This window comes from Lissotriton vulgaris, chromosome 1_2 (assembly GCF_964263255.1).
Source record: "Lissotriton vulgaris chromosome 1_2, aLisVul1.2, whole genome shotgun sequence".
NCBI classification, from domain to species: domain Eukaryota; kingdom Metazoa; phylum Chordata; class Amphibia; order Caudata; family Salamandridae; genus Lissotriton; species Lissotriton vulgaris.
This window is the reverse complement of record NC_141686.1, coordinates 281,840,931-281,860,836: the sequence shown is the minus strand read 5'-3', so window position 1 is coordinate 281,860,836 and position 19,906 is coordinate 281,840,931. Positions and strand designations below refer to the sequence as shown.

Below are 19,906 nucleotides of genomic sequence, written 5' to 3'. Positions count from 1 at the left end.
CTGCCTGACCCGATGTAACAGGGGAGTCTCAGATGACTATTTTATCGCAGAGTGAAGGTCCAATTGAGAAGTTTGTTAAAGGACGGAGAAAAGTAAGTGACAGAAGTGTGATGGAGTAGAATGGGAAGGTACAAATTAACTGTCAGGTGCTAAGTGTGCACTCTGCCTCTGTTCCTGATTCTGACCCCGACAATTTAAATGATTTTTAATGATACTTATCTAACGATGTACGCCACCTGAACTATGATTTACACGCTGAAACAACTATACTTGTTTGCTATATAAGCATTGCATTATTCGTTTGACAGAATGGCTAAATAAATATTGAAAATTAATATAAAAGAGTGTTGTAGTCATCAGGTACCTAACTCTTCCATTCAATCTCAAAGCCCTCCTTTATTTAAAAAGTGCAGACCCAATGTAACTTTAAAGGCATAGAAACTAACTGGATTCTATAAAGGCAGAGAGTTAAGAGTTACCTTCTTTTTCAGGATCTTAAAGGGAAAAGAAAGAAGAGAAATGGAGCAATAGTTAGTCTGTGTTAAAGGATCTCCCTTTTTTTAGCAGTGAATAATCAGCGTTTCTTATGTTGTTTAGTGCCAGGCTAGTAAAATGTACAGGATTAGAGTAGTTTGGTGAAAAAAGGCTTGATTGCTGTGTATGTGCAAGATGGTGTCTAACATTCCAGGACAAAATTGAGAGGAGGAGAAAGAAGTAAAAAAGCAGTGAAAAACAAGGGAGAAGTGGGAGAAAACACGCTGAAAAGCAGGGGGAAAGGAATGAGACAGCAGTGAGGAACGAGGCAAAAGCAGGAGAAAGCACACTGAAAAACTGATGAAATTAACAAAATTAAGGAAAAAAGCAGTGAAAAATTAGGGAAAAGCAGGAGAAAGCACTCAGAAATACGGGGAGGAAGCAGAGCGGTGCAGCAGCATAGGAGAGCTGGACCTGGGGCCTATTCAAAGGGTCGCGCTGCAGCCTTCATTAACTCGGTCCTGGAAGGGGAGAGCAGCACTAAGAGATGGAGAGAATGGTGGGCGGGACAAGGGGGAAAACGGGAAGCAGGCGATAACAGCAAATGAGGAAACAAGCATTTACAATGCAACGGTTTCGCCTTTGGAAAAGTTTGAGCTATTGGCATTGTGAATGACAAACTTTTTATTTATGTGTTTGTTTTGAAAACAGATAAATGAATGGCATTGTCATTTACAATGGCAATAGCTTAATCTCTCGCAAATGCGATTTGTATTGCAACTATTTCAGTTAGCATTTTGCACTACGATGAAAACTGGCTTGTGCATTTACTCCTGCAGAAGAGTATCAAGAGGAGAGTCAGCAGGCGTCCCTGTAGGAGGTAGTGTATTCAAGACTGTGCAATACAATACATGCTCCTTTCCCAACTCACTTGGTCTCAAACGCCCAGTCATACACTGCACCACCATACATTGCGACACAAATCTGGACATACATTAAAACGAAAAACCGCCTGTTTGTCTATAGTTGATTGTACTCGGTGGCCTAGAGAGAGGAGGCCGAACTGTGGTGAAACTGCTGGGTTTGTGTGTATGAGGGAGGAGAGGAGTCGTATTTGTGACAGAACTTCTGGGTGTGGGCGAAGGAGCTGGGAAGACCTGGCACAAGAGTGGAGGAACGGCAGGATCTGAGGGTTGGAGTGGCCTAGGATGCTCCAATATCTACAATCTCAGCCTTTCACTGAAAGTGCAGCAGACTTGGGTGAAATGTCGGGTTCGAGGCATGTGGGCTGCTGAATTCATATCTGTGCATAGTCCGCCACCTAGTGTTGGGTCCGGATGATTGCACATTGTTGTCCTGGAAGAGTCTTCGAAGTATCACGAGATAGGTGGCTCCTCCCCTGGACTACAGTGCGCATGGGCATCGCCTCCATCCCCAGATTGTTTTTTTCCGCCATTGGGTTCGGATGCGTTTCGGTTCCCTCTGTCGGAACCGATAGTTGTTCTACTTTATACTCGAGACCAAAAGGTCTTTAGGCTGGGCGTCGGTATAGTTGCGTATGGGTTCTCTATCTGACTCTCAGCTCCGATCTCTTACTGCCCTTCCACGTGCTTTCGGCGCGGACGGGCCTACACTACACCCTTTGCTATGGAGCGGACCCCGTTCAAAAAGTGTCCGCTGTGTCACTCCAAATATTCGCACCTCGACGTGCACCCTGTGTGCAAAACCTGCTTGTCACCGGATCACCGCGAGGACACCTGTATGGCGTGTTCAAAGTTCCGAAGCAAGAAGACTTTAAAGATCCGCCGGGCCAATCGGCTCCAGGCTCAGTTGTCTGCTTCGGCACCCCCACCAGATGACATCTTCCAGGAATCTGTCGAGGGAGATGACGGGCGAGGGTCGGACTCTGGGCCCGCGTCCGAGGAGGAGCCCTACGACGCGGGTGAGGAGGACTGTAACGAAGTCTCCGACGAGGTAGGGGACGACGAACTGGCTTGTGCCACGATGGGAGATAGCTCGGAGGAAGAGCATCTCCATACAGACTCAGGGGTTGTTCCCCTTCATGCGGCCCAGGTCGAGGGATCGCCTTCGGGCCTTACCCAAGATCTAACTATGAGTCCTACGTCCCCGCCTACGGGCCTGGTCACGGACATTTCTAAGCCATCACTTATGTTGAAGAAAACGAAAGTGAAGCCAACGGGTCACGCGCCCTCGGATGCGAAACCGAAACTGAAAGTGGCGCTGGTGAAGAAGGTTCTGGAGGCGTCAACTTCCAAGAAGACCAAAATGGCCGACTTGAAGAGCCACGCCAAAATGGCCGACGCCAAAATGGCCGACCCGAAGCCCTCTGGGTCGGCGCCGAAGACGAAGGTCCCCGACGCGGCTGCGTCAGCGCCGAAGGGGGTCGTGGACCCGAAGACGGTTCCGAGGAAACGTCAGGCTGACGACGCGACTAGACATGGGCCGTCGGGGCCGAAGAAGAAGTCTACCGGTGATCAGGCTCTCGAAGATGAGGGGTCACTTGAGCCGATTCAGCCCTCGGCAGCCTTTACGAAAAAAGTGGGGGACTCCTTACAGCGGATCCGGAAGTCCACTGAGGTTCCTGCTCAGGACACCGTAGCGCCTACGCTCACGCCTAAGCCTACTAAAGAGCAGACGCCCATTCGTTTTACCCTTCCACCCAAGTCGACGCCGAAGGCCTTCGCGCCGAAACAGGGAGGGCACGCAAAGGAGGTATTGACGCCGAAAGCTGCCTTGGTGGTGTCGAAGCTTCGGCTCCAACCGCTTGCGGTGGAGGAACGTCGTGAGGTGATCATCGACGCCAACACCGGAAAATTGTCGCTCCTCAAACGAAAGATTACGTCGGAGCCGGCCTTGGAACCTTTTAAGATTCCGCTCAGAAACAAGAAGTACTCTGCGGACTCTTCGGCTCTGATGGAACCTGTGTCCCCACAGGCCTTCGAACACTCGCCGGCGCATTCCCCTGCGCCTGATGCAGACGAGGAAGATGCCGAGTACACCTATCCTGCGTACTCGGATCCGGAAGAGGAGCATATGCCCTGGGCCGCAGGAGGCGACGCAGAAGACCCGCAGTCGGGCCAGGACGCTCAACTTTTCGCCGTTAAGACGTCCCCGACAGAGGACTCGGCGGCCTTCAATGCCTTAATTGAGAGAGCAGCAGCGAACCATGACGTCGAACTGCACTCGGACCCCGTGGATGCGGACTTCTTATTCGACACCTTCTCGGTAGCCGAAAAGCAAGTCAAGACACTACCGATGCTTAAAGGGGTGCTGAAACATGCACAGGAGGTTTTCAAAGAGCCCACCCGGGCGCGGGTGGTCAACCCTCGCATCGACAGGAAATATAAAGCGGCGCCCACGGATCCCACGTATATTAAGGGACACTTGCCATTGGACTCCCTGGTGGTTTCCAACGCTCGGAAGAGGGCGAATTCGCAGACTACTGGTGACGCTCCTCCCCCAGACAAAGAGTCCAAGGTCTTTGAGGCATCAGGCAAACGCATTGCTGCACAGGCAGCTAACATCTGGAGGATCTCTAACACCCAAGCCCTGCTTGCACGTTATGATAGGGCCCATTATGACACATTAGAGGCCATTCTGCAACACTTGCCTGACCAATACAAGGAGGCGGGGGAGATGCTCATTCAGGAGGGTAAACTCATTACGAATGCATCCATCAAATGTGCCCTGGATGTGGCAGACACTGCCTCAAGGGCTATCAATACAAGTGTGTTACTTAGACGCCATGCCTGGCTTCGAATCTCGGGGTTCAAGCCCGACATCCAAACCACGATATTGAGTCAAACAGTGAATCCTGACCATCTGTTTGGCCCTGAGGTGGATGCCTCCCTAGAAAAAATGAAAAAGGACACCGAAACTGCCAAATCTATGGGGGCTTTGCAGAGCCAGCAGTTTCGGGGTGGTTCCTTTCGCCGCTCCAATTCAAGAGGCACCTCAAGGGGACAGGCATCCCAGTCCACTCAATACTACAAGGGTAACACCCAGACCTCGTATTACAACAACAAGGGCAGGGGTGGCTACAGAGGCAATAATATCAAAGGCAGGGGACGTGGAAACAATGGCTCCAGGTCCACCACCACCAACAAGCAGTGACGTCTTGTCACTGCCCCCCGATCACACGACACCTGTCGGGGGGAGACTCCAGCAGTTCCTGCCGGCGTGGAGGTCCATCACCACGGACAGGTGGGTGAGGTCTCTTATCCAGTACGGGTACTGTCTAGAACTAACGTCCATTCCACCGGACATACCGCCAAGAAGCCGTGCTATGTCCGGCGAGCACTTGACCTTGTTGCAGCAAGAAGTTCTGGTCATGCTGCAAAAAGGGGCGATAGAGCTCGTTCCATTGCAAGAGCGGGGAACAGGGGTTTACTCCCTGTATTTTTTGATCCCCAAAAAGGACGGATCACTCAGACCGATCCTGGACCTCAGGCCCTTGAACTGGTACATCAATTCGGAGCACTTCCATATGCTCACATTGCAGCAGGTGCTTCCCCTACTTCAACAGGGGGACTTTCTAGCTACGCTGGATCTGAAGGATGCATATTTTCATATTCCCCTGCACCCTTCCCACCGAAAGTATCTCAGATTTACGATCTTAGACCAGCATTACCAGTTCAGAGTCCTGCCATTCGGGGTCACCACGGCACCAAGAGTATTCACGAAATGCCTAGCGACTGTGGCAGCGCATCTCCGTCGCCAGCACGTCCACGTCTTTCCATACCTGGACGACTGGCTCATTCAAGCAAAGACGGAACAACAGTGCGTGGACCACGTGTCACGCACCATTCACCTCCTGCACGATCTGGGATTCTCTCTGAACTACCCAAAGTCCCATCTCCAGCCCGCCCACGTGCGACAGTATCTGGGCGCAACAATCGACACTCTGGCAGCCACTGCGCAGCCGAATTCAGTGAGAATCGCCAGTATCCAGGCGCTGATCCAACGGTTCAGACCCCAACACTCGCTTCCAGCGAAGGTGTTCATGCAGTTGATAGGCATGATGGCCTCCTGCATCTCCATTGTCCCGCACGCGAGACTACATATGCGTCCGCTTCAGGAGTGCCTTGCACGTCAGTGGACTCAGGCTCATGGGCAACTGACAGACCTAGTGTTGGTGAGCGGTCGGGCATACAACTCTCTGCATTGGTGGAATCCACAAAACCTTTGCAAGGGCCGACCTTTCCAAGAGCCTGTCCCACAGATCATCCTGACGACGGACGCCTCTCTCCAAGGATGGGGAGCGCATGTACTCCACTACACTGTGCAGGGACTATGGACACTTCAGCAAAGGAAGATGCACATCAATGTGTTGGAACTGATGGCAATCTTCATGGCCTTAAAGGCGTTCAAAGTACATCTGTGCAACAAGGTCGTGTTGATCCGGACGGACAACATGACGGCCATGTACTACATCCAGAAGCAGGGAGGCACACACTCTCCACAGCTGTCTCATCTGGCTCAGAGCATGTGGAAATGGGCCATTCAGAGGAACATCTTCCTCATGGCAGAGCATCTCCCGGGCAAGGACAATCAAATGGCAGATCTGCTCAGCAGGCACAGCCATCAGATGCACGAGTGGGAGATACATCCATCAGTACTCCAACCGTACTTCCAAAGGTGGGGTCATCCAGAGATAGACCTGTTCGCCACATAGGAGAACGCAAAATGCCAAAGCTTCGCCGCCAGATTCCCACACCCCCAATCACAGGGCAATGCGATGTGGATGAACTGGTCAGGCAGATTTGCGTACGCTTTTCCCCCAGCACCTCTGATACCGCTGGTGGCACGCAAGCTCAGGCAACACTCGATGACTCTCATCCTAGTTGCTCCAACGTGGGCTCGCCAACCATGGTACACCACGTTTCTAGAACTGTCCGTGGTACCGCATCAAAGGCTTCATCTCACTCCCAGCCTTCTGACGCAGAGCCATGGCGACATTCAGCACCCAGATCCGCAACAGCTCAACCTGGCGATCTGGCTCCTGAAGTCCTAGAGTTTGGCTACCTTAATCTTCCTCCCGATTGCATGGACATCATTCGGGAGGAAAGGAAGCCCACTACTAGAGCTTGTTATGCGGCTAAATGGAAGAGGTTTGTCATCTACTGTGTGGACCACAGCATTGACCCGCTAGATGCTTCCATTCAAAACATCATATGCTACCTCTTTCACCTGTATCGATGTAATCTAGCGTACTCTTCCATCCGCATTCACCTGTCTGCTATGGCAGCATACCTCCAGAATAGGCAGCACCTGTCACTCTTTAAGGTCCCTGCTATCAAGGCCTTTCTGGAAGGACTCAAAAGGGTCATTCCACCACGGACTCCACCAGCTCCAGAATGGAACCTCAATGTGGTTCTCACGAGACTGATGGGTCCTCCCTTTGAGCCACTGCACTCCTGTGAGCTCCAGTTTTTAACTTGGAAGGTTGCGTTCTTAGTAGCGATTACATCGCTACGGAGGGTTAGCGAGCTGCAGGCGCTCACCATCCAAGAACCTTTCTTCCAAGTACATGCTAACAGGGTGGTGCTCCGCACTAACCCTAAATTTTTACCCAAAGTGGTCTCACAGTTCCACATGAACCAAACAATTGAATTGCCGGTGTTTTTCCAAAACCCAGAGACGCTGGCGGAGCGTATGCTCCACACTCTTGATGTGAAAAGGGCCTTGATGTACTATGTGGACAGGACAAAAGATTTTCGCAAGACCAAACAACTTTTTGTTGCTTTTGCCACTCAACACAAGGGAAATGCAATCTCCAAAGCGGGGATTGCTAGATGGATAGTAAAGTGCATTCAGATCTGTTACGCTAAAGCTAAGCGCACTCTCACTATCCCACCGAGGGCCCACTCCACTAGGAAGTTGGGGGCCTCTATGGCTTTCTTAGGTAACATTCCCTTAGAAGACATCTGTAGAGCAGCCACATGGTCTACCACACATACTTTCACTAAGCACTACTGTGTAGACGTGCATTCCAAACAGCAGGCAGCTGTTGGTCAGGCTGTTCTAAAAACGCTTTTTCAAACTGCTGCAGCTGGCACGGGCGGCCGCCGTTAATGGAGGGACTGCTATGTATTCTATGCACAGATATGAATTCAGCAGCCCACATGCCTCGAACTGCAAATGCTACTTACCAGTATGCATCTGTTCTTGGCATGTAGGGCTGCTGACATTCATATCGCCCTCCCTCCTCCCCGGCGCCTGTAGCAGCTGCAGTATTTATTCATATATACACATATGCTCATAGCATGGTCATCACTCACTTTCTTCACTCCATCTCTGCCAATGGCTAAAAACAATCTGGGGATGGAGGCGATGCCCATGCGCACTGTAGTCCAGGGGAGGAGCCACCTATCTCGTGATACTTCGAAGACTCTTCCAGGACAACAATGTGCAATCATCCGGACCCAACACTAGGTGGCGGACTATGCACAGATATGAATGTCAGCAGCCCTACATGCCAAGAACAGATGCATACTGGTAAGTAGCATTTGCATCCGATGACAGAAGCGCCCCCGCGTATTCTTCCTGCGGCCCAGTCCGCTGGCACACACTCTTATTATATAGCTCCTCACTAACTCTGTTGTGGGAATTAACAGGTGGGAGTGTAAGGAAGCAGCTGTCGTTCCGGTTAGTGCATGAGCCTGTATGAAAGAACAAAGCCGCAAAACATATCCAAGGGTCATTAACAGCCCTGTGAGAGGTAGAGAGGCTGGAAAGAGGGGGAAATTGAACATATGGAGAGATAAAGGAAGGGGGAGAGGGTGGAGAAAAACAGGAACTACAAGAAGAGAACAGGAGTGAGGAAAATACAACAGAAAGAAGAAAAACCAGACAGATGAGGGCTGTCAAGCTGTTTTAATATTGGGATTGTCAGGAAAGGGCACGCCTTTGATCCGCCCCTGGATCCAACTTTATATATCTAACAGAGCCCTTAGGTCTGAGAATAAAGGTTTAATCTTAGTCTCTATGATTAAACGTGCACGTAGTGGAGGCCAACTGTTCACATACAATGCATCCAGACTCTGGAAACAGTACCCCCCTCCACATATGCTCCGAGCAAGACTACCTCAAGTTCAGGAAACATCTGAAAACCTTTTTCTTGCATTAACCTGCTCACAGTGTACATGGCGTCGTAGCACTAGGATGCCCCTGGGTAACCACGCGCTTTAGAAATGTTCCTTAATTCATTCATTCATTCACTGCTTTGCTGTATGATAATTCCATCATTATTGCCACCAGCAACAGAAGTCGAAGCAAAGAGGACAAATCAGTAGCTGCAGGTTATTCCCCATGTTTTCTGCAGAGAGCTAAATACACCGGAAATCTTAGGTGGCATTGTGATTACTACTGTTGTGCATATCTGCTTTGTTTAGCACCCTTCGGTGTGTTTTCACTGTTCTGCTGCTGTTGGGTTTCCATACTACTGGGAATGTAATAGTTAATGAATTGTGAATCTGCAATGTGGAGGGTGATTGCCTTTCACCTCGGGCTGTGAGTGGCATGGTTGGCACCAAAGTGAGTAGGTGAGGAGCCTGTAATGTGCAGCAAGTAATTGCCTCACAGCTTCAGTGGTGAGTTGGGGTTTGTGTCGCAGACTCACAACTACGGTGTTCGTGGGCTATGCAGATATAGGTTTTTACAGCAACATTATCCATTTCAATGTCAAGATACTTTGAAATAGGTTAATATTATAGGTGAAGCCTCCAGTTCTAACACATTTTGCTCCAATGTCCTTGGTTTACCCACAAAAACTACACAATGGTTTGTTTTTTCACAATCAAAATCCCTTCAAATGTAGGTAGTCACGTGATGGTGATATACAATCACACATAATGGCTATTATATTTTACACACCTCTAAAAGGTTTTGTTGTTTTGTACAACCAAACAGCAACCCTAAGAACAGCAGGACTGCTTCGAGGATACCCTCAGTGAAGATGAAACTATCACCAAGTTATTTATGAGTTATGACTCCTACGTTGATGAGATGCTGCAGTGTTTTGTAAGACTGGCCTACATACTTCAAACCCGTTTCCTTTCGGTTCAAAATATTTCTGCCTCTTCGAAGTGCTAAATATATCTTACGTAATTAATAACTTGAAAAAAAGAAAGGAGAATAAAAACAAAAACTGATTTCCCTAGCAGGCTTTTCAAACTGCAGAAACAATGTTTCCTTTTTAATAACAGAAATGCATATAGCTACCTTTAGAAAGTCGTGAAACACCATGAATGGGGGCGTACGCCGCGTGGGGACGGGCACACGGACAGCGGGAGGGGGGGCGGGCACACGGACAGTGGGGGAGGTCGGGCAGGCACGCGGACAGCGGGAGGGGGGCGGGCAGGCAACATAAGACGGGATACACAAGACGGGCGGTAAAGGTACGGAAAGCGGGAGGGGGGGCGGGAAAGGCACGGACAGCGGGAGGGGGGGCGGGCAGGGATAAACCCCGGAGTTTAACAACAATGGAGGAGTACCCCCTAGATGCAATGTATACAGTTCAGGGATTTCCTCTGTATCTAAAGCATAAAGCTTAGGTTAGCAATAAGTGTCCCAACCTTTAACCGGACAACAATTGTCTTTTTGAGAAGACCCCTCACTCACCAACCTAGTTGGTGACATGCTTCATCATCGGGGTCCCACCCCATAAGCCGAATGCCTATGGGGTGTGCTGCGACACCTGGTTACAGTGGAGCGGGTTCTTTTGTTTTTTATATGTGAGAAAAAGAATTGTGAAAAGTGTGGTAAAAAGGGACAAAGCTACTCACTGCAAAGATTTTATTCTTGAGTGATTTGTCCCTATTAAAAATTATCGTGTGGCACCAGTGCCTACTTAGGAAGGCTGTGGTGTCTCAAAACGTGTGGTATATCTAAAAATAGCGTAGTGTGCTATGTGTGGTTTAAAATTTAGGTCTACATGTTTCAACCATTTCAAAAAAATTCTATTGGTTTTCTTCAGGACCGTGTTTTTGAACGGGGTGGTCCGCACACGCTAAGGCGCGTCCAGCCCTCGTCCAATTTGAAGACCACAAATTATGGTCTTGTAAAAAAAGTGGTGTTTTATCCTGGATCAGGAAAAAACACGTGAAGCGTTAGAATATTGCTTCATGGGCAGCGGGAGTTCCAAGACGGCAAGTGTCCGTCGCTTGCGGCTTCTGCTCGTCTCTCTTTCAAACCTACTTGGTTTCCTCTCTGTAAACCCCGGAGTACCACTGAGTGGCATAAAAAATCAGATATTTTGAGTGTGTGCACACAATTCGGTAAGTATTATATTTTGCAAACAGTCCTTGTGAGATTATTATGTAAAAGAAATACTTAATGACAACCGAATTCCAAGCGGCTGCGACAGTTATCCAACATTTGTAGGGCGCACCGCTGCCGTCAGGGAAGCACTTGAAACTACCCGGAACACACACAGGTGGACCCGGATGTTAGGCGGGAAGGTGCGGTTGAAGTATGTTCTATGTCTGAGGTGTTGAGTGAGATTCTGTTACACAGTAGTGAGCAGGCGTGCTAATGAGCCAGAGCCGCGCGAGATGTGACAAAGAGTAGGCATGTTGTTCCTTTCAGTCGTCTCGGTGTGGAGAATCCGGTAGCTCAGAGGTCTCCTGGAAGAATCCTCTGGAGTCCGTGCTGCTATAGGGCACTGGTGGCTGTTTGGTGCGGCTTGTGGACTGGATTCAGTGGTTCTATCTACATGCTGACGGATTTGTCAGTGGTGTTTTCTTAGATAGTCCAGGATCATGTTAGAGTCTGCAGGTTGCTGTGCTATGTTTTATCGTCTTCCTGAATGAAGGCCTCGGGAACGAACCGAGAAGGAACTATGTATGCATTGCTAAGGAAGCGCCATTTCTGTTGGTGAAACAAAGGTCCTATTCCTTGGAATACTCAGTGAGCTATTCGGCGTTCATTCTGCACCTACAAGCTAGCGGAGTATGGTAACGTGATCCAAGGGTTTAACATGGAGGGGAGGAGTACGATCTAGTGATTAGAAGGTTGGCTTCAGCAAAAAGTCTTTCTCCGCCCCCCACCTCCAAAATAAGGTTTGCGTTGTCGTGAGCGGCGGAAGGCGCCGTGTGATATTAGTCAAACTCAATGAAATAAAATGTCACAGAAAACTTAACACCTGCAAATGTTCGCTTAAAGTACACCTTGTGGAGAGGGCATCTTACTAGCCACACATCTATTTTACTGCACTGCCATAAGTGATCTGAAAGCACCAACGTTATCATGACAAAGACAAAACACAAAAACCCAGCACGGGATAAACGCAGAGTAAAAGCGCTAATACTCACTTTTGTAAGAGAAGAATGACGATGCTCTCTTCCAACAAGGCACTCACCTGGACTTCTTCCGGCGGCGGTCGGCCGCGGAATGGGAAGAAAACAAACTGACTACAAAAAAAATAAACCCCGCCCACGGCCGCGATGACGACATCGCAGAGGCGGAGAGGGAAAAAATCTCGGGAACGCCCACGAATCTGGTCCTGCCATGACGGACAGATCTCTGTTCCAATGGCTAGCCTCCATTTATGGAGCTAGCCAATGGAACAGAGGGCGTAATCCCAAGCCCACTCTGTTCTAACATAAGATTTCGCCTGCGCCAAAAAGCTGCGCAGAGCGCAGCCTTCGGCGAGGCGAAACCTAAAAACAAGGAGAAACAGTGAAAAATGAGGGAAAAGCAGGAGAACGCACTCAGAAAAACAGGGGAAGCAGTACAAAAACAAGAGAAAAGCAGTAGAAAGCACTCAGAAAAACGGGGGAAGGGAATGAGCAAGCAGTATAAAAGTGAGGCAAAGCAGTAGAAAGCACTCAGGAAAACGGGGGAAGGGAATGAGCAAGCAGTATAAAAGTGAGGCAAAGCAGTAGAAAGCACTCAGAAAAACTGGGAGGAAGTAGAGGGGTGCTGCAGTACAGAACAGCTGAGCCTGGGGCCTGCTCTCCCGTGATGAGAGCCTCCAAGGGCACAGTAAGCCTCTGTTGTATGGTGGGTTAAAATCTTTGTGCCCATGTAGGTACAGCAACACAATGATGGTTGAATCCTGAGGTGGGCTGTTATTGGTAAGGAGAGCTGACCTGCTATTAGTAACAGGATGCTGAAGACAGCTCTGTGTGGGTCTAGTCAAACTGAAGTGAAGCATTAACTAGGCAATGTAACACAATGTTTTAGACACCGCTTATGCACAGAAATTGGGGTATACGTTTGGGGGGGGGTAATTACCACCACAAATAATAGTCACAATGCTTGTCAGGGTGAACCCTTAAAGTCACTAAGTTAACCTGAGCTCAACCCCTGATAGCTATGGCACAGAGCACACAGGCGTAAAACTCTTAGAGGCAATGTGTAAAACAGTAATAAAGTTTAAACCTAAAACAATAAAAATCTCATAACAAATTGTAAAAAATGGAGTAAAAGTTAATAAACAAAGTGACATAAATCCAATAGGGGAACTGGAGATTTGAATTTTTAAAGTTTTAAGTAGAAATTGCGTCAAGAAGCATAATGTGCCAATGATATTCACTGGTGGTGGAAGAACAGGACCTAGGTTCACTTTAACGCTGACTGTGATGGAGTATGGGTCGGATACACTAACCAGGTTCTTCCTGATCAAAGATTTTACTTTCTGACTTTAACCCTTTAAGTCCCAATTCACCACAGGAGTACAATTCTAAAGCCCCCAGAACTTAAAGGGAAGGACTTAGAAACTCACAGGGTCAGGCAGGAAGCAGCCAGCAAGTGGGCCTAGTACATATCCATTTGCCACTAGTGGGCTGGGCAGTTGCAAGAAAAGGCCTTTTGTAGCGTCCCTGTAACTTCAGTTTATAAAGTTTTGTACTGTAATGAAAAGATATTGTGGATACAGTTGGAGCTCACTGACTTTATTCTGGTGCACCTTCCCTTTCACACGAAGCCATTATAAAGTTAATCAAGTCCTGGGGCCCAGCTCAAGGCCCATTCTGTCAAGGGCACAAGACCAGTACAAGGTCAGCTTTCTTACCACTGGAGTCCACTTCTTTGTCCTGGGTACCAGAGGGGAAAGTAGGTCTAGTCTTCTAGGATCTTCTCAGGTTCCAGACAGCAGGTTCAGTCCTCTTCTGATCTTCTACAGGTCAAGAAGTGTTCTGAAGTAGGTGCCTGGAGATGACACATTTAAACCTGGCACAAGCTTGTGGATGAGAATGGCATTGAGGCTTACACTACCCATGTTGAGTTTTTCCAAGATGATTGAAGTCTTTGGCCACACAAAAATTGGCCTTTGTGGGGAGTGTACTATGATACACCTAGTTTCCTCCCACATCCAGTTTTAGGCAACCCTTGTACTCCCAACAAATTCAGGGACAGAAGTCTGGTCAAACAAAGCTTAACTTTCAGGAACAAGACAATAGACACACAAATTGGTTTCCCTCCTTTGAAGTGTGCCCCAAAGTCATATCAAAAGCCTCAGCAGACTTATCAAGCAGGTTTTGACACTCAAGAAGGGTCTGACATTGTGATATTAACAAGAAGCACACTGTGATGGAGGCCAGTCTGGCTGGTAGGCCTGGGTGTTAGACACATCTGCTTGTGACAGTATAGGCCACTATAAAGTTGGCTGATGCCCAATTTTTTAGCTTATTTTATTTATGTATTTATTTATAAAGTTTTGTACTGTAATGAAAAGATATTGTGGATACAGTTGGAGCTCACTGACTTTATTCTGGTGCACCTTCCCTTTCACACGAAGCCACTATAAAGTTAATCAAGTCCTGGGGCCCAGCTCAAGGCCCATTCTGTCAAGGGCACAAGACCACCTTCCCGCTATCAAGTCCTTTTGCCCCTGTCCTGGGAGCAAGATCACACCTTATTCACACCAACTGGAATTCTTACATCTGGATGGTAGAAGGAAGAGAGCAAAATTTAGATTTGAAGTCCAGTGCGTTCAGACAGGGCAAAGGTGACGTTCTAAATGTCATCTTTCTGAAATATTTATTACAAATCCAACTTCACCAGTGGGTTAGGCTTGTAATACATATTTCAAAAAGTCCCAAAATGAAATTTGTAGTGGTTTTCTAGGCAGTGATGATCATTATTAAACTTAATATTTTATTTATTGATTTTGATTTTGGAGTTTTATATAGCACTTACAAGACCCCAAGGGTATCGGAGCGCTTTACAGCAGCAGAACATGAACAGAAACATAGACATAAGAGCAGGAGCATAAATAGAGACATGGGCATTAGAGCAGCATAATATGAATAGAAACATAGACAATTCGGGTATAACAACTAGAGTCAAATGTTAAATGTTTACAAGTCAGAAGAGCAAGTTAGCGCTAGCAGATATGCTCAATCCGTATGCCCCACATATACCTGCAGCCAAAACTCAAGGACGAGGGCCCCAGCGTGATCAGCCGCGAAATGATGATACATGTTATATGTCATATTTTGTAATGTGAAAATACCAATAAACATTTTGGAAAAAAAAGAGTACTGGGGTTCACATAGCTCGGGTTCATTGGCCAGATGCAAAGAGATGACAGATGAGGAGAAATATTGTTTCCCAATGCTTTCCTATGGAACAGCCAATTCTGCAACCGTGAAAAGAGTTTTGAGGGCATGTTCACTAACTCAATGACCTACTTTTAAGTACCATATTCCCTGCTTTATGGACAATAAGGCCTACTTATGGGTGGCTTATAAATATTTCAAAGGAAGGTTTAGGCTTGTCAAAATCGGGTTATTTTGACAGGTAGAAGTTGCAGTTTAAACAGCCAGGCAACAATGAAAGAAGGGTTAACTTTTTCAAATAATATGTATTATGTGAGTGTTGGTTGTGCTTGGACAAAGCATAGTGTGTGGAATGTTCGCTCCCAGGTGTCTCTCATTCTTCTGCATTTTCATTCCTTGTTGGCAGAGTAAACCCGAGAATGCTGAGTTCAGCATCCCCAAAACCACTGATGACATCATACTGGAGCGAAGTGATGAGAGCCGCACACGGCGCCGCCACAAGACTGAAAGCGTGAAACAGGTGTCAAGCCAGGAGCGTGCCGCAGCTGCAGAGCTGGAGCAGGCACAGAGGCAAGCCGCTGCCCACAGGTTGATTCTCACCTACATCCCTCCTTCCCTCCACTTGCTGACAGCATTGCCACTTCCTGCCCCCCTTCCTCTACATCTGGATTCCTGGGGCTTGGGCATTCATGATGGTTGGAGCTGGTGTAGAAGATGATCTGGTACTCATGGATGTGATCTGTGAATAAAAGATGTGTGCATTGTAGGCAGCATAGGCATGTGTGAGGGCCTGTGCCCATGTATTTAATATATGAAAAGAGCTCCTGAGTGTGGTGATCAAATGGTAAGGTGAAATATGATTTCTCATGGATACTTTTAACTTCTGATTTCTCACCTTGTGAATATTCCCCAGGTGTCAGACCAGTTTCAGGAACTTTGAAAGCAGTACACCTGCTCACCAGTAGATGTCGTTGTGTGGCTTCACTCTGATGTTGATCCAATCCCAAAGTGACGAGCTGAGACGCATAGAAACATCACTTATGCGTGCTGACTTCAGTTCCTTTAGACGTTGATCCAAAACTTCTCCTTGATCTTTCGGACCATTACTTTTCTCTAAATTGTCTACTGTGTAAGGTATAATATCAACCCCAAAAAGAATTCAACTATGGAGGGACTGCCGAAAACATATGTCATTGACAAACCCACACAAATTCTGCTTCTGTTGCTTGAGATCTGGGCACAACTCTAGGGCCGACGACGACTGTGCCCAGATGAACTCAAAGGCCATACGGGACGGTGAGGCCAAACGTTACGTTGCCATACACAAAACGACTCCACTATGCGACCGGTCGAAGCCATTCCCAAAGTGGTTCCCGCGGTAGATCATCATCATGGTTGAAGTCTTTGGGAAAGTCCAAGAAAAAGCATTAGATGTCAAAGTGGGAATCTGCCCTCCTTCCCACGCTCGCAGAATCCTGACCGGGTGCAAAGGCATTAACTTGCTTCCCAATCAACATCAGAGCAGTTTGGTCCCAGCATCCCCAGAATTTATAGGTCTCTCAGTAAAGTTGAAGCCAGTAGACTTGAGAGGCCACGCTGCACATTTGTGGAACTTTACAGGCTCCTTGTGGCGTGCCTTTGGGCTCCAAGAATATGAAGGGTCCTCCAGTCAGACTTCCACTAGCGGGGCTACTCGAAATGCCATATGTGCTTCTTGAATCCGCATTGGGTCAAGCACTGACTCTGATGCAGACTTTAGCCCAGCGCCATCCTGTGCGCTGGTTTTGTTTGCACCAGTTCCAGGGGGGATGTTCAACCCATTGGACTGTTCGACTTCCAACAGTATCTATCTCGACTGAGATCGTGCACAGCTGCTACTTGCAGTCACTAGACAATCCTTCATTTTCCGATACCATGTCCTTACCACATGGTAGAGCCCAAACTGAACTCACTCTTTAAACGTGTGAAAGTAACAACTATGATGAATGGGGTAACTATGCTCCTCAAAATTATGAGGAAAACTGGTATGAAGAACTTAAAGATGCCAGTAGCCTGGATACTTACCTATCTACTTACCTTGGGTCTCTCCCTGCTCTTGCCCTGGAAGAAAGAGCCTATTTCGCAGTTATGTGAAGGGCGGCTGAAGTTTTAGATTTGCACCTCCCCATTCTGGAAATGAAGAATTATATCTAAACCAAGGTTCCTCAACCAATTCAGTTGTTACCATTTAATGAAGCTCCAATGGGATACCGTTTTGCACACTTGGCCAAACCATGTTCAGCTCTGCTTGTTAATAGGCAGGTCACTCATGTCCATCATCCCGCTCCACGTGACCCTGCCTTTCTTACTCAAAACCTGGCACCATAGAACCTGGCGGTACAGCCATTCACAAATAAAACGAATGCCAGAGCTTCTCCCTCCATACCATCTGATCAGGAATCTAATCAGATAGACACTTTTAGGAAACACATTTTGTCCTCAAGTACCCTGAGGCCTGTGAATGCCATCTGCCTTCTAGTCTGCTACTGTCATGCTCTTTAAGATTCCATTAATTTACGAACACAAAGGTCCTAAGCTTAGAGCAATATTTCCCAACAATGTTATAGAGACCACAATAGGCTGCCATATACTTTTCCTTTGCAAGGGATTTATTATAAAATATATCAAGTGTTTAGATCTTAGAATACATTTTAACAGCAAACATTTTTGTTGCAGTAAAGCACAATCCTGTACCGTACTTAAAGGAAAGAAGAGATTGAGGAAAAAGTATAGTAGAAAGGAAAGTTTCTTCAGGCAAAGAAAAGTGAGCAAACCGGGCACTGTTTTGCATCAAATTTGTCAGTAATTCCCAGAGTAGCACATACAAACAATAGTGTACATTAGTTAGCTGTATGTCTACTAAAAGGAGTCGACGTTTCGATCCCGGGCTCAAGTTACAAAGGGATCATCTTCAGGACTTAAAATTATATTGCCTGGTATAACAATATGTACGCCTCTACAACAATGTGAGGTAGTTGGATTATGAGCAGAAAAGGCGTGTTGGGTTCGGCGCTGGGCGTGAATTAACGCTGGCGCGTACGTGCAAGGATTAGTCCAGAATGGCACGGTGTAGTAGTTGGAGTAAGCGCGGGATGGTTGCTTCAAGGAGGGGAGCGTTTCAATTTATGAGCCGCGATTTTTTGGATCGGTGTACAGTATCACGGCAGGTCCGTGGACCGGCTTTGGAGTAAGGTGGCGGTCGGTAGATTAAACAATCCGCTGTTAAAGGAATAATATCCGTTGAATCAGTCGGCCGCGTTGTGGGTCCACTGGCACTTCACCGAGTGAGCTGCTTCCTGCTGCTTTAAGATTCCATGGCACAAGTTTTATTGGCTGTTTCAAATGATCCGAGGGCATCACTTGCCCAGGCAAATCAAGATATTTGCAATGTGGCAAAGTGTATCATACGTTCTGGCTTGGATACGACCTACTGCTTGGGCTGTGGAAAGGAGCATACAAAAAGTGACCCTATACAGAGCTGACGATGGTCACAGAATTATCACTACCGGACAAGGAAGGTCTACTGGGAGAGGTGGGGATTAGAGAGCCACCACCTTCGGAGGTACTGCTTTGGTATCTGTTCATGAGGGGAGAAACCAGTGGTTAGAAGTGTGCATCAGAAGTAAGAAGGTGCATCAGAGGTAAGAAGTTACTTACCTTCGCTAACCATCTTTCTGGGAGATACTGTATCTAACCGCAGATTCCTCACCCACCCTCCTGCCTCCTAAAGGTCCCAATTTAGAGATCTGCGCACTGGTCATGCCAATCTGCTGATGGGCTTACCGTCTGAGGGTCTGGGCAGCCTACAAAGACACTGACATCAGCCCGCATGGGTGGCTCTTATGTGCGGCTCATCTCGGCACTTCCGGGGCGCAACGATGTTGGCACAGAGTTGCATGATGCCATCTACCGGCGCACAGGAGTACTGCTTTAAATGTTTCCAGATCCTATCTGACACCTGGGGGATGTTCACGAGGCGAGCAATCAGTCTTTCTGGTCGATACTCTATCGAAATTCAGTTACTGAAAATAAGTAACTTGTTCTTCAGAGTCTTAAAATCTCTTCTCACAGCTCTTCACATGTAGGGCATGGCTAATTAAAAAACTGCCAGTAGAGAGGGTAGTCCGGTGCGATTGCTGTAGTTGTGGGGACCATGCATTCTGCAAGCTTTCAAATTCGTTATGTATTTCCTCTGGATCCTGCTGCTGAGACTAGTGTCATAGTAAACAACCTTGCTGGTACCACCATGGTGTCTACTTGGTGTACTTTATTTATTTATTAAGTTTTATATAGCGCAAACTTGATCCCGAGGGATATCTGAGCACTTTACAATTTGAAGGGAAGGAAGGTAACAGTTCACTACATGAAACAAATGGGAATATAAACAGGCAATGAATCAAATAGGTCTTACCTAACCAGGCCGGTTACAAATCCTGGGGTCAGCAACGAATGGGCTAGTAGCTGATACATAAAGTCATAGGAGAGGATCAAATGCGACAACACAAGAGGAAGAAAAAAATAATATACAAGATTAACATCCAATTCTGGAATATGTCCGATGCAATAAAAGCAGACAATTGCACATTTTCTTAAGGTAAGTACTTATTCATGAGGAATCTTTTTTTATTCCAATCTGAAAGCAACCTTGGAGGAGATTCTACGAATTTCCGGTGGAAGAGAGTTCCAGATTTTTGGTGCATGGCCGGAGAAGGCTCGTTGGCATGTTCTCTTTTTACGAAAGATCTTAGGTTTCAGGAGGAGAGTGTTAGCACTCCTAGAAGGTCTACCTCCTCCGGATAGTTCAGGCTTTTCGGCTAGATAGTTGGGGGTTGTGAAGGGGAGGGCTTTGTGGGTCAGGCAGGCAATCT

General features: G+C 47.4%; 1 protein-coding gene across 7 annotated transcripts in view; it reads left to right on the top strand.

The window, feature by feature from the left end:
• Positions 1–19,906, top strand: part of SZT2 (SZT2 subunit of KICSTOR complex) — a 1,033,029-nt gene that overhangs the window by 723,617 nt on the left and 289,506 nt on the right. For 6 of the 7 annotated variants that reach the window (XM_086953216.1, XM_086953218.1, XM_086953215.1 and 3 more), the window contains one exon: positions 15,406–15,587. In XM_086953216.1, coding sequence (XP_086809342.1) covers positions 15,406–15,587 — 182 coding nt within the window. The remainder of the gene's footprint in view (positions 1–15,405; positions 15,588–19,906) is intronic. The other variant, XM_086953214.1, reaches the window with a different exon arrangement.